This window comes from Lissotriton helveticus, chromosome 2_1, assembly GCF_964261635.1.
Source record: "Lissotriton helveticus chromosome 2_1, aLisHel1.1, whole genome shotgun sequence".
In the NCBI taxonomy this organism is placed as follows: domain Eukaryota; kingdom Metazoa; phylum Chordata; class Amphibia; order Caudata; family Salamandridae; genus Lissotriton; species Lissotriton helveticus.
Genome location: NC_136059.1, coordinates 603,248,293 through 603,264,139, shown reverse-complemented (window position 1 = coordinate 603,264,139; position 15,847 = coordinate 603,248,293). Strand labels below are relative to the sequence as shown.

The window sequence follows — 15,847 nt, the reverse complement described above, 5'->3', positions numbered from 1 at the left end:
TCGTGTATTTCTATAGGTTCTGAATCAGTCCCCCTATTCCTGACCCTATTCTGGTTAAACTAACTATCAAGTTAACTAACAGTCAGCCCATGAGGCAAGAAAACCCCAATGATGCAGATACCGTTATCTGACGCAGTCACACTACGGCACAGGAACGTGTTATCTGATTAGGTCATAACGCTTGAGATCTAATTAGACAAGCGACATTCCTCCAGCCCCTGATAAGGCATACGACGTTCTCATAACAAATCAAACCTATGACAACCTGGAAATCCGTGCGGCCATTGTTTTGATTTCACAGAGAACTTTAGTAAAGAATGTGCTAACGAGCAAGTCGTATGACATCTTTATTGACGTATCTATGTCCATCCTTACGTCAATCTCGGCACCTTTAAGGTATAAATATTGCCGACCTTGCCCTATGCAAACACACGCGTGGTGACAAGACGGAGCAGCCACACTTGCCGAAGCCGAGAGCAGAAGCAGACCCCGCTGGCAGCAGCCCCGCCTTCCTGACGCGCTGAGAGACGCGCTGCTATCTCAAGCCGAGAGACCCAGCACCGGCGCTTTCGGGCAGCCCTCGCAGGCAGCCTGGAATATCGAGAGTAGAGAAAGAGATACTATTCCTCATCCATCCTAAATTCCAGGTACAGAACTGAATAACCCCTCACAGAGAATTCTTTAGTTATTCACTTGGCAAAAACAAACTTAACTTAAACTGTAACTTTCTATTCCCGCCCACGCATTAGACTTAGGTCAGGTACACGGGGTAGGCGTATTTAGAAACACCAGTTGAGTACGTTTAGTCAAATGTATATGTGTATGTAAATATATTTTAATCATTTTAAACATCATATGGCTCAGAAACCATATCAATGTTTTTACAGTATTATTTTATACTATTGCTTTTAATGTATGCACTTTACTTAACTATAAGTATTGCAATAATATCGATCCATTTCTCTTGTACGAGAAAAGAGACTGATCAATAAATAACATCTTTTATTGAACACGCCCGTCTCTTCCTTTTCTCTACATTCTGATGAGACTAAGAATGCACGTACTGACTGAGTAAAATAATTGCCTTGTGCTCACACGACTCTCGAGATTGACTCTTGATTAGGGGAGAGCAAAGTTGTCATGTTCTATGGTTGTCAGAAACTAAATCCCTTCTTGTCTAATCAGGGAAGTTAATTCCTCCTTGAACATTCGAGAAAGTTTCTAGCGAACTCTGAGCTTAGCTGGCAAACCCAAAAATTAAGTCTAGTATCGACAGTAGTAGACCTAGTTAACGTCTGGCCTAGGCCTTTACTGCTGTAGGTACTATTCCAATGCGCAGAGCCTATTGGGAAAATAGGAGCTACACTACATGGCGCCCAACGCGTTTGGAAAGGGCGATAAAACTAACGTAAGACATTTAGAGTAACTCAGTCGTGCTTTCTCACTCAGACCCCTTTTCCCAAAAACTCCAAAGACGTCTGGAGTGGGTGAAAGGTTATATCCTCCAAAACCTCGCAGGAGGGAACTCCTATGTATGGTTCTTGGTCAAGTCAACGTTGAAGGATACACTGTTCCAAAATATTGTGCATCTAATCTTTGTTCCATAAAGAAACCTGATCTGCAAATAGACATAATACCATCCTGTCTGTAAAATGGGAGACAGTGATGAAGAAAGAGAGGCAGTTAGATTAGCAACTAAACTCGCAGATGCTGATGCTACCATGCAAGCAGCAGACCCGAATATAACACTCATTCCGGTCATTAAAAGGAGATCTATAACCTTAAAACTTATAGAAAATGGACTGACACCTAGAGGTGGCACAGTCATATTCGTAATTGAGGCACACGAATATCGGCAGACAGAGGTATACTATTCATGGATACATTTTCCGGCAGCAAATGCTGTAACAAAGTACTTCCACTATTACAAAGTAGAGGAACCTCCTGAAACGTACACTCCTTTCGAGGAGGTGGAAGTACCACTCAAATTCCAAGAGCATTTGCTCTTATTTGATGGCGCCCTAAAACATAACAATCACATTACAAGGCTCGGTCCTTTAGGAAGACCAGGAGCAACGTGGCCGGTCTTAGCCGGATACACACCACATCCAGACATCGAAAGAATGCCAGCAGCAGAGCTGTTAATACAGCTAAAACAACTACTAAAAATTCATAGACAATTAGTTCAGTATGTAATGCGGACTTCAACAATTCAGCCAGCGATTAAACTTCCACAGCTGACCCCTCACCAGGGGAACACAAATAAAATTACACCACAGAACATCCAATCCTGCCTAGGTAAAGTTCCAGCTAAACGGGAACAGATACCATTCTGGTTGGCACAGAAAATTACCCAAATAGAGGCGGTGTTTCCTGACACCACCCCATTAGAAAAACACAGGATTCTGACTATATGTCTCCCAATGGGAATCGCACCACACATTGAGGACTGTGACACTTGGGGTACAGTCTTTGCTTCCATCTACACAAAAACGCACGGTGTTCCATCCATTTCGGTAATACCAGATGTGCTAAAACAAATTCAAGATGAATACGGTCCAGAACCTGCTTTAACTCTTGGTATGAAATTACTGAAAGACTTCAAGCAGGTCTCGGCTATATTACTAGCCAACATAAAAGGTGAAGCAGCAAACGTGGCGATCCGCCAGAGGTTAAAAGAGACAGATATAGCAGACCAACCAGCTGAAATTGCCAGAATCATAGAAAAATCCTATGAGGAACTAGGTAGAGATAGTCTAGGTGGAATACCAGTAAAACCGCAACTGACTACAAGTCCAGAAAAAATATTTTTTAATAATAATAATTCACCAAAAAAGAACTGGGATGGAAACAAACAATCCAATCCTAAAGAAAAGAAATTCCAGTCCCGAGGAAGGTCTCCTAGGCGAAGAGAGAAATCACCAAACCAAAGACGAAGGTCACCGCAGAGTGACCCCTCTGGGAATAGATATAACCTTAGAAATAGGGATAATATTAAAAAACCTGATAGATATCAAGACATTGATACACGTCCCTCTCAATCTTTTCAGAATTCCTCGCAGAAATCGGAAAGAAGAGGACGATCAGAAGAGCACGCCAAGTCCAAAGACAAGGAACCTGCTCAGCTAAAAAAGAAATTACAATTTCCAAAAAAGAAGGTAGCCAGTATCAAGGTAGTTAAAAATGCCGAGAATACTGAGGACACAACTGAAAAACGGAGAATGGGCTCAGACAATTCTAGACAGCGCAGCAGAGGTGAGCATAGCTCGCTAAGTCCTTATGAATCATCTGGAGACAGTGGACACGAATGAATATCTTCAAGTGGAAACTGCAGACACCAGAGTTAGCAAGCCCCACAAGATATACGAGATAACATTACGTATAGAGGGAGATAAGACTAGGAAAATTAGGGGACTATTTTGGGATAACCTCTCAAAGGGTTATGACATCCTTCTAGCTGAAAAAGACTGGCCACCAGAGTTTGTCAGGGAGTGCCCTCATGGCGAAGAAGTAATTATGCCTGCCTTCTCGAATCAAATACCGATTCATAAAAAATACACACTTGCTAGAAAGTGGGCAGTGGCCTTAGCACCTGCTTTATATAAAAATCATGTAGGATGGGATGAGGACTCCCCTCCTCACAAAATCCAGTTAAAATCACAACCTACTGCACAAAGGCAGTACCCAATTAAGCAAGAAGCTAAAAAACAGGTAAATGAAATACTAGATCAGCTAGAATACCAGGGGGTGATTGAAACTTGCACCTCACAAATGAACAATCCTTTGTTTCCGGTCTCCAAACCAGACAATTCATATCGTCTAGTTTTGGATTACCGACACCTTAACACATGTTGCAAAACCTTTGCAGTGCAAAATTCACACAGTGCTGCACTAATGAATAACATAGTGCGCAAAAAATACAAAACAACCTTGGACATCTCCAATGGATTCTTTTGTCAAAACATAGCACCAGAGAGCAGATATTTAACTGCATTCTCAGTAAATGGCACTCAAAAGCAATTCTGTCGGTTAGCCCAGGGGTACAAGAACAGCCCGGGGGTATTCTCAGCGAGAGTAACAGAATTACTACAACTATATGATGATGAAGCATTATCTTATGTCGATGACATTTACTTAACAGATGATGACTTGGAGACTCACTTGAAAAGGGTGAACACCATAATACTTGGGTTCGTTGCAGAGGGTTACAAATTCAACTTCAAAAAGTCCAGAATTGCCCATCTGACAGTCCTATTCTTAGGATATGAGTTATCAAGTGAAGGCAAAAGCCTGGCAGACAATTTCCTAGAGAAATGTGCCGTAATCCAAGCCCCTAAAACACTAAAAAACCTACAGTCAATTCTAGGCTTCCTAAATTTCGGAAGAACATACATTGCAAATTACGCAGAAAGGGTCAAACCCCTTTATGATCTAATTAAACCAGACTTTAAAAGATCCAATTGGACTCAAACACACACAGAAATTTTGAGATCCTTACAAACAGACATGCTAATTAAAACAAAATTAGAAACACGTGATAACACACGCAACCTTGTGATCCGAGTCATCCCAGGGAGATGCGGATTCACATACCTGACCTCTAATGAGGGAGAAAAGGTACCAATTGCATTTAAATCACACTTGTACACAGAAGCTGAACAGAAATTCAGTAATACAGAAAAAATCATTCGTGCAGTTCAAACCGCAATAGCTAGAGAAAAAGAGACAGCTGACGGCAGACATATCACAGTCAGAACAGCAGAATCAGCCTTTGAGGCACTAACAACACCGTGTAATTTACCAACAACAACATTGAATCCGGAATGGATACAATGGGTGAATTCAATCACAACAGACAAAGTATACTACTACTTTGATCCAGAACTAGAAGAATTAAAAAATCTAAAATATGAAAAGACGTATCCTCTGCCGATCGACATTCTTCCTCTACGACATTACGCCTGTGTAATCTATACAGACGGACATGCTCAACCCTCCGTTTGGGGAGAACATGCATACAACCCCACATGTGAGATTACAAAAGAAGTGTGGCGCGGAGGTAAACTAAGACCTCTATTAACAAAATCACACTCAGTAGAAACTAATTCAGAACTACAAACTGAAATAATAGCATTAAAAATGGCGCTAGATAATGCGGATCGCGAATTCCCGACACTTATAGTGTCAGATTCATATTACTGCGTCAAAGCATATAACAAGGATTTGCAGACATGGATTCAGAACGGTTACAAAGATGACACAGATGCACCAATATAGCAGAAACTGCTCTGGGAACAAGTAGCTCTTTTGAAAAAAGAACTACCAAAGACTCACGTGACTCACTCACTGAGTCATCAACGTGATGGCGTTCACGTTGTGGGGAATTCATTGGCTGAAGCAGCCGCAGCGGCAGCCACTAAACCGGCTCCCGTAGATCGAAAAAAGCGTACATTAAAATACATTGACGGTGAAACGATGCTGGCAGTGAAAACGTCATCAAAAGGCGACTGCTCAGCGTTACCGATCAACTATCCACTCAATTATACATACATAATCGATGCAAACTCCGTCCCTTTTGCTCGAATCCCTGGAGTGGGGGATAGAGTGATTCCAAACATGGACAGGAGAAACTTGTTAATCGCAGACGCACACATGGACGAGGGTCTCAGACACCTTAAATTAAAAAAATTCTCTGGAAGAATTACAATCACGGTACTGGTGGCCAGGCATGAGCCTGCACTACACCATGTTTGTAAAAAACTGCCCAAACTGCAACAGAGATCGCAGTGGGGAGAGAAACAGTTTAATACCTCGTCGTATCAAGGCAGATAATATTACCAGCAAAAAGAATGGCTTGCGATTAACATATACAGGCTAGTTGCCACTTATAATGTAGATCACCAGCACTCGGCTGACGTCCGGACTATTATACCAGATTTGCGAGTCTAAATGGCATATACGCTAAGAGCATGCTACGTTCGACCATTGTTTTCACTCAGGCAATCCAGCCTGGGGGGGAAACATGGCCAAATGAGCACAGCCCAGCGGGAATCTTCTCACTTCCTTCCTGAGGGTACGGGATGGTGTAAAGAAAAAACCAAGGCAGAAAGCAATCTATAATAGAAAGGATATTAGGTTCGGGAGCTGGGTGGGTCAAACATTTAATAAGTGTCCAACGTAGTCTAAATAACTTGCCAAGAAATTCTCTGAAGGGATTCAGTCCGTACGAATTATTATTCGGAACTAGGATGTTGATCTCTGACCTTGATAGTCAGACTTCAGTGGTAATAGAAAAAACCTTTGATGTCAAAGACCGTTTGGCTATTTTGCAGGACTTAAACAAAACAAGAAAAGACCTGAGCAACATACAGTTGAAACAACAGCCAACGACCACTGAAGAATCACCACCTGTCCCAGCAAGACCTGTCTGGATTCCAAAAGTCGGGGATCTAGTCAGGGAGAAGATCGCGGTAAAGAAGGAATTTGGGCCTTCTTACAGAAAAGCAGTTCCTGTCTTGTCTGTCAACGGGACAAGATCAGTTGTACTACCGCCACTTGCTGGTAAAAAGGAGAACCGAGTTGTATCCATCGACCTGGTAAAACCACAACATGTGGCCGATAACAAACAGTAGGCCAAGTGGACTCCCAATAAGTAGCAGAACACCAAGGTTTGCTACCAGCACAGAGGTCCTAACAAAAAGGCTAATCACATTCGAAACGCCTAAAGAAGAACAAGAAGGACTATGCAACAATGCAATAGAACTCAGACCTCTTAAAACCCAAATAAAGACATTTAGCAGAGACACACCAATCTACAATGAAGTGCCGAGTGACAATGCAGAAAACAAAAATCCTGAACCAATTGGAACAATTGACAGAACTGCATCCGGTTACTTCATCAACTTCGATGATTCTTCTGACGGCTTCAGTGAATCAAAGACACAGCCATAATCAAAATCCTTTAAAGACAAAGCGAAGGAACTTTTGAAACAACTGAAAGAAACATATCTGGTTTCTCCATGGATTGAATTTTGGGTGGGTTTTGGTGCATTTATCCTCATACTTTGGCTCATCATGGTATTTACTTTGGGACGCTTCATTGAGGGAAAATATGCTAAAATGGACACAGCAAGTCAGAACATCAACTTGGTCCTCAAACCACACACATCTTCACACGTCGAGAAAAGAGAACTTTCTTCAGAACTTTCTTCAGCCAACTTCACAGCCAATCCTATACCTGGTGGGGTAGCCTGGGACAACACTGACTATGAAATTTATGGTCCGGTCGAGATCCTGAAATATCCACACCAAATCAAGATCTCCTTGAGTGACTTTGCAAAACCAAACTCATTTGCTGATGATTGGGACTTCGAAAGTATTAACAACATGATGTCTGACTTAGTAATGTCTGCTAAATTTACAAAACATGATTATTTGCAAGGTTCTACAAATTATGATAGTATGTATTGCTATAACCATTATGGTAACCATTTTTTACATAAATCTGCACAACCTAGAAATGTTTTAAGTTATAATCAATGGGAACATTGTGCGACACCTCCAAAAGGAAGCTCTAGAACCGTATATGACAAATATTCATATTTTTCAGGTTTTAACACAAGTAATGCTGAAACATTTTATTTTAAATTGTCAAACAAGACAGGGATGAAAACCATGATAACCAACACAAAATTGATATATTCAGATTCATTCTTTGAAAAAATGAATACTTTTGGATTTGATTATTGGGACAAAAATGTTGATTTGAAAAGTGTTTGGGGTACAAAAGAATGGCAAGTACAGGGTATAGAAGCTTTGTTTAGAGCCTGCATGATCCCAGAACAAATTATATTTTTAAATGACACTGTTCAACAAACCACCTGTCTTGGCTTAGCCAAAATCAAAGATTTAAATAAACCGTCTATTCCAAAGCCAACAATGTTCAGCAATAGCTCTGATACAGATGAAGAGATAGACGTAAACCATATATTAAACCAAAACAGAACACATCCTGATTGGAAACAATGGTTGATCTGGCCCACAGATACAAATTACTGTCAAGATAGATTCCTGAATAAAACACAGGGTTTCAAAATGACCAGGCCAGACCCTAGATATCCCCAAAGACATCACCCAGGGATAATAACAACCTACAGTGTGGGCAAATTATGCCTTCAGTGGCTACAAACTTCCACACTGCCTGAAATTAAGCTACACCTAACTTTACTTACTGATGGTGCTGACTTGCGTGATTTCATAATGGGACCACGCAAACAGCGTCAAAAGCGTTTCATAGCAGCCTCTGTATATGCAGCATACAATGAGGCCTGGAAGGTTACTCAAATTGAAACAGCAGAAAGAATACGGGAAATTGACCGTATCAATTTGGAAAAATCACTTTCTGTAGTGGACAATGGGTTAATGACTCTGTCCTCCAGAATTTTTTCATTGGACAGCATTGTGTCTTCAGCAATCGATATATTATCGCAAGACTTACTGTTATTACAACATGGTCAGTCACAATTGCGTTCTATTGTACAGCTTGGCTGGACGTTACAAAATCTGCGTTCAGGCTATGTGCCTTGGCGTTTAATCAACACAACGTCACTATTCCAAATCTTTAACTTTACTGATAGACAAATCGGTATGGCGCAAAAGGGTGCTGATTATACAATCTTGAGCATTGAAAAACTAGAAAGATTACCAATGACAATGTCAGAACGACCTGTCAGTGAATGGATAATCCACGGAATCATAAATATTCCAATCTCAACCTTCAGGTTTCAATACTGCCAAAAATATATACAGGCTGGCATGTACGAGAAATTGGGAAAGGGGTACCTTAAAACAACTTGGAACCTGCCCTATTCACATGCATGTGTCAGTAATAAAGGACAGAAAGTGTTTCTTAGTGGCAACAATTGTGCTATGTCACTAAGCGGCACGCTTCTGTGTAACGGAATTAGTTTGCATGGAGCCTGTGAAGGGAATTCATACAACCTTTCATGTCACCATTCAAAGCCATACTGGGTATTTTTCCAGATTTCGTCCATTCGATTTTTGGCGGACTTCCCCTGATCCTGGGACTAATTGCAGGAATCCTATTCCTAGTCCTTATTTTTCGTTATGGCAACCCATGTCACAGATCAAACTCTCGCGACAATGGAAGATACGATCCTAGCCATTGGATACCGGGACCGGATATCAAAAATCCTGGGACTCTCCCGGCTTAGAGACCTAAACATGACTTGGTTTCTATCATTTCGACCAATGTGGCAAAGGTGTGTTTTACCTGTACTAAGGTGTCTGCTATGCGGAGAAGAATGCGTGTTAGACACCTGTCTGACGCTACAATCGGATGCGCCAGTGGATGCAGATACACTGTTGGTTCCTACCAAGGTTCACGCTTTGTGCTGCCCTCAAAGGCTGCCAATCCTGATGACGGCATTCCTGGAATCTTCACCACTGCGATTGAAGAGTAGTGAAGTTCAAGATGAAAGCAACATCGAACAGGTACGACCTTCTGTCAGCAATGCGAATCAGAATGTCAATGGAGACAATCATGCGCACGAATGCATGGTTACCCCTATTTCCGACTTAGTGGAACTTTCCCATGAAGCTGTTGACAGTTTTTTCGAAAGCCTGAATGATATGATGTTCTCTCCAGAACAGAAATAGAGACTTTTGAGTAAACTCGCACGCGGCGTTCCCTGAATTCGGCCTTCAACTTTAAAAATAAAGTCACATGAACAATTTCACTCCAGCTCACGGACAGCAATATTTTTCAGCAAGCCCCTTAAAATATTTTTCTACATATTTCTTCCGGGACACTGATCTTCTGCTTAAAGTAAGAAACTATTCCTAGAGAACTAAAATTTCTATTTTTAGATACTTTATAGACTTTAGCTGCTCGCTGGGATGTTCACAAATATTTTATTATGTGATGAAATGGTCTCGAACTTCCTTTCTGTATAGCCATATTAAGAGCCATTTCATGTGTATTTCTCATATACCAATAAGCAATAATGCATAACAATGCGTGTTTACTTTTGCATTTAAATCATAGCTTAAGTGCATACAATATATATGACTGCAATTTTTCAGTATATTTGAAAATTTCGAAATGCATTTATGTATTTTGGGGTGGTAAGGTATACACTATACTCTATAGTATGTTGTACTATGTTATACTATGCATAGATTAGTAGATATGACCATAGTTAGCGTGGAGTGGGTGTCGTGTATTTCTATAGGTTCTGAATCAGTCCCCCTATTCCTGACCCTATTCTGGTTAAACTAACTATCAAGTTAACTAACAGTCAGCCCATGAGGCAAGAAAACCCCAATGATGCAGATACCGTTATCTGACGCAGTCACACTACGGCACAGGAACGTGTTATCTGATTAGGTCATAACGCTTGAGATCTAATTAGACAAGCGACATTCCTCCAGCCCCTGATAAGGCATACGACGTTCTCATAACAAATCAAACCTATGACAACCTGGAAATCCGTGCGGCCATTGTTTTGATTTCACAGAGAACTTTAGTAAAGAATGTGCTAACGAGCAAGTCGTATGACATCTTTATTGACGTATCTATGTCCATCCTTACGTCAATCTCGGCACCTTTAAGGTATAAATATTGCCGACCTTGCCCTATGCAAACACACGCGTGGTGACAAGACGGAGCAGCCACACTTGCCGAAGCCGAGAGCAGAAGCAGACCCCGCTGGCAGCAGCCCCGCCTTCCTGACGCGCTGAGAGACGCGCTGCTATCTCAAGCCGAGAGACCCAGCACCGGCGCTTTCGGGCAGCCCTCGCAGGCAGCCTGGAATATCGAGAGCAGAGAAAGAGATACTATTCCTCATCCATCCTAAATTCCAGGTACAGAACTGAATAACCCCTCACAGAGAATTCTTTAGTTATTCACTTGGCAAAAACAAACTTAACTTAAACTGTAACTTTCTATTCCCGCCCACGCATTAGACTTAGGTCAGGTACACGGGGTAGGGGTATTTAGAAACACCAGTTGAGTACGTTTAGTCAAATGTATATGTGTATGTAAATATATTTTAATCATTTTAAACATCATATGGCTCAGAAACCATATCAATGTTTTTACAGTATTATTTTATACTATTGCTTTTAATTTATGCACTTTACTTAACTATAAGTATTGCAATATTATCGATCCATTTCTCTTGTACGAGAAAAGAGACTGATCAATAAATAACATCTTTTATTGAACACGCCCGTCTCTTCCTTTTCTCTACATTCTGATGAGACTAAGAATGCACGTACTGACTGAGTAAAATAATTGCCTTGTGCTCACACGACTCTCGAGATTGACTCTTGATTAGGGGAGAGCAAAGTTGTCATGTTCTATGGTTGTCAGAAACTAAATCCCTTCTTGTCTAATCAGGGAAGTTAATTCCTCCTTGAACATTCGAGAAAGTTTCTAGCGAACTCTGAGCTTAGCTGGCAAACCCAAAAATTAAGTCTAGTATCGACAGTAGTAGACCTAGTTAACGTCTGGCCTAGGCCTTTACTGCTGTAGGTACTATTCCAATGCGCAGAGCCTATTGGGAAAATAGGAGCTACACTACAAAGGAACAGCACACCTTTGCCATAAGATGGGCAAAACATAGAGTACTCTCCTCTTACTCTACGTACGCACGGGGAACGGCAATTTTGATTAAGAAACGGGTCCCTTTCAGGAAGGGGGGCGAGATGGAGGATCCGGGGGAAGGAGTTGCCTCGCATGGGGCCGACTGGGTACGCAGTCTATCACATTGGCGTGTTGCTATGGGTCAAACACACATGACCCTGGGTATTTTGACACTCTTTGGGCAAAGATTTTTGAATTAAATTCCACCCAAATTATATGGGGAGGAGATTTTAATGTGACCTACAACCCTCGATTAGATAGATCGCATCCCACCCCGACCATTACTCTAAAGCGCAGGGAGTGTTAAAAGAGATCATCAATACCTACCAGTTGACAGATGCCTGGAGACAGATTCCCTAATGGGAAGGCGGGCACGCATTTTACTGCACAGGCTCAATCCTGGGCCCGGCTGGACTATTTTTTTGTGTCCAGGGCTATGGCTCCTGCGGGGGCCATGGTGAAACACCTGGCTAGGACATACTTGGATCATGCACCAGTAGTGCTGGGACTCTCTGCACCCGATTTTAGCACGCCTCGTAGTCCCTGGCGGCTGCATGCCCCCATTTTGCTTGACCCAGTCTTTCAAGAGGAGTTACGAACGAAAATCTGTGAATTTTTCCAACGCAATAAGGACTCGTCGATAGCGTAGAAACTGTATGGGAGGCCTTTAAGGTAACACTCAGGGGATATTGCATAGCTAAGGGGGCTGGAGTGCTTAGGGACATCCTGCATACCCTACGAACTCTAGAAACGGAACCCGAAGCATTAGAGCAGGAACTTGCGAAAGGTCCAAGGAGCACCACGCAGGCGGCGTTCAGGGAGAAGATCACAGAATATATGGAAGAGGCTCAGAGGGAGGCACAGTTCCGAGGAAAACATTGGGTTGCCCGACAATACGGTGAAGGAGATGTTAGCGCAAAGGGTGGGGAAACCTAGATGTAACACTTATGTAATGGAAGTGGAGGACCCAGACGGGGGGGTCTGTAAAGAGACACCTAACATACTCAATACCTTTATGAAGCATTACAAAACACTCTACACCCCTACAAGAACACAGGCACTGGATCCAGATAGCTTTCTGGGAGATGAGGCGTTGGGATGGCTCAGCGATGGGCAGAGAGCCTTCCTGGGTGCACCGTTTGACCCCGATGAGGTGCGAGAAGCTATAATGGGGCTACAATCGGGAAAGGCCACGGGTACAGACGGCTTCCCGGCAGAATTTTACAAAACATACATAGATATAAAGGCCCCCATTCTTCGGGAAGTCTATGAAGATGCGTTGGAGGTGGGCCACCTGCCAGCCTCCATGAGAGAGGCGCTCATACTGTCCTTGTTGAAGCCGGGTAAGGAACCAACACTCTGTGATTCCTATAGACCATTATCGCTCCTGAATTGCGATGCAAAAATTTGGGCCAAATTAATTGCAACGAGTCTGAGCCTTTTAATGGAAAACTTAATATTGCCTGACCAGTCGGGCTTTGTGCCTGGCAGAGGCACATCTCACAACCTTAGGACACTGTTTGTCATCCTAAACAACGTCTCGCCTGATTTGCCGATGGCGGCCATCTTTTTAGATGCCACCAAGTTATTAGACTCCATCGAGTGGGACTATATTTTTGGAGTTATGGAGCGCATGGGCTCCCCCCCTCTATTCCTGTCATGGATTAAATTGTTATATTGCAGGCCTGTGGCTAAGGTCCTCGTCAACGGTCACACAACACAGACCTTCAACATCACTAGGGGAACGAGGCAGGGAAGCCCACTTTCCCCATTATTATTCGCTATAGCGACGGAACCAATTGCGGCTAAATTAAGACAGCACCACAATGAGAAGGCCCTCAGATGTAATCTGCGTCAGGTGTTATTATCGCTGTACGCCGACGACATAACGTCGTACATTCGCGACCCTAAGCAGAACCTGAACTCGATATTGAGAAAATTTATAGTATTTGGGCAACTCTCGGGAGTACAAATAAACTGGGGGAAATCATGTATTTTTCCATTTGACTTCAGCTACAACACCTTTCCCTCTAGACTTTCCCCTGGAATGGTGCGATGAGGAATTGAAGTACTTGGGAATAAGAATCACAAGCGATAGAGACGAACTTATGAGATTCAATTACGGTACAGCCATAGCTAAAATAACCGACTGCGTCACAAGCTGAGTGGCGCTGCCCCTCTCAATGGCGGGTCGTGCATCATTGATAAAGATGGTGGTGCTCCCCAGGTTACTATACCTTTTCATGAACATCCACTTTTATCCAGGGACATTTTTCTTTAAATCACTTAAATCAGAGATGATACGACTAGTTTGGGGAGGAAAACAGCCTAGACTGCAAAGGGAGGTGATGACGAGAACTCATGAGAAGGGAGGATTTGGGATCCCGAATTTTGAGTTATATTATATCTGCGCGCAGGCCCATTATGCATGGTACTGGGTGAAGCAGCCGACATATATGCCACAAGTGGCAGCGGAACACTGGCTGGCGCATCCTACACCAATAGACGGTGCACTACATGTAGTAGCTAGAAATAGGGACGGGGCTGCCAATGCACTTACGGGCACTATAGCAGCATGGACATACATACAGCGTATGCTGGATAAGCCCATGGTATACTCTCCCTTGTTGCCCCTTGTGCACCACCCCGAGATGCCTTTGTTACAGGAGGGAGTCTTCAAAAAATTTAAGCAGCGGACTCAAGTACTTACTTATGGAGACCTATATCACACAGGCCAATTCCGTAGTATAGATCATATGGTCCAGGAGACACAGAGGAAACAGTTAGATATATTTATCTATCTTGGACTGAAGAATGGGTTACATTCCATTACCCCTGAGTTCCCAGCAGAACCGTCAGTTTTGACTCGATTACAGCTCATGTTGGAGAGAGACGCACCCAAGTGGCTAGTATCGTTATTATATCACACGATTCATACACAAGCGGAAGCATTATGATTCTTGTGTAAAATTCAAGCACTGCAATGATTAATAGAAGGAAAAAGAATAGAGTAAACAGCATTACTAGAATTGTAAAGAAAATGAACAATGCAGTCATTGTGCAGGGACATTGATTAGAAGCATTCATGTAAAATCACATCATAACTCCCACCTAGCACTTCCTAACCTAGTGTGCGTAGGAGGTGTGAATCTGCCAGAATACCCTATGGTGATCTAACTCCCCAGTTACCAAAGCTTATGTTTCATCTGGATGCCCATTCTTGTGCAGAGCAGGCAATCATCCTTCTCAGGAATGTGAACAGGATTCAGCTGGGCTGGAATTCTGGCATGGGCCAACCTTGATAGTGAGAACAAAATGCTCAAGTATTGGTGTTGTTTATATAACAAACTTCACCCATGTTGCCATAGTTGAGTCAGTCAGGCTGTCATTATTAGTTCAACCGTTGCAGGGCGGGCACGGAGCGGACAACAAACATCAACATTTTGCGCAGTGAACTTAAGTCTAGTACAGAATGTTCAAGGCCCTATTAAAATGCCTACAAAGAAGTGTAAATGTAAGCAAATCCATGTCAGCGAATATTATCTTATATGTGTCAAAAGCCAACGTTTAAGGAAAGATGTCAACTTTAAATGTGAACATGTAAAATGTTTATGTTTCCCATCTGAGGCCTATGTAACCATAAAACACCCCAATCTTAAGAACATAGTGGTATTCCTATCATATCAAAACACTGTACTTCAGTTATTAAAGTGCACATAAATGTTTATCTATAAAGATTTACACATAAACATACTTACATGTTACTAACTTCACATTGACTAGAAGATTAGCATTTAAAATGAATGTTAACGGGTCAGGTCCACCTTCTTCCAAGAGTGACATAAGCTGTTTGTGACATGGCCGTTCTTCCATCATTGCTTCTATTTAAAGAAAGAAAGATAAACTTAGAGCACAAATGAGGAAAGCAGGAATTTTAAGTATTACTTGCTATGAAGTAATTGCTTACTAGATAAATTCTAATCAGAAAAGATCTGTGCATGTACAAAGAGCACAGCAGGAAGCCTTGTCCTGTTCTCTTCCTTTGTGACTATGATGGACATGATGAATTTTGAGGCATCTATGGCTCATCTAACCTCCATCAGTGTCACAAGTGTTTGTGTAGTCTGGGACAAGATGTTTATTAAAGGTTTCACAATGAGTAGGCTTTCCTGTTTTCAG

General features: G+C 42.2%; 1 protein-coding gene across 2 annotated transcripts in view; it reads right to left on the bottom strand.

Annotated features, from left to right (window-relative positions):
- The window catches only part of ZFYVE16 (zinc finger FYVE-type containing 16), a 589,878-nt gene that overhangs the window by 318,836 nt on the left and 255,195 nt on the right, over positions 1-15,847 (bottom strand). For both annotated transcript variants that reach the window (XM_078675307.1, XM_078675306.1), the window contains one exon: positions 15,427-15,549. In XM_078675307.1, the coding sequence (XP_078531433.1) occupies positions 15,427-15,549 (123 nt within the window). The remainder of the gene's footprint in view (positions 1-15,426; positions 15,550-15,847) is intronic.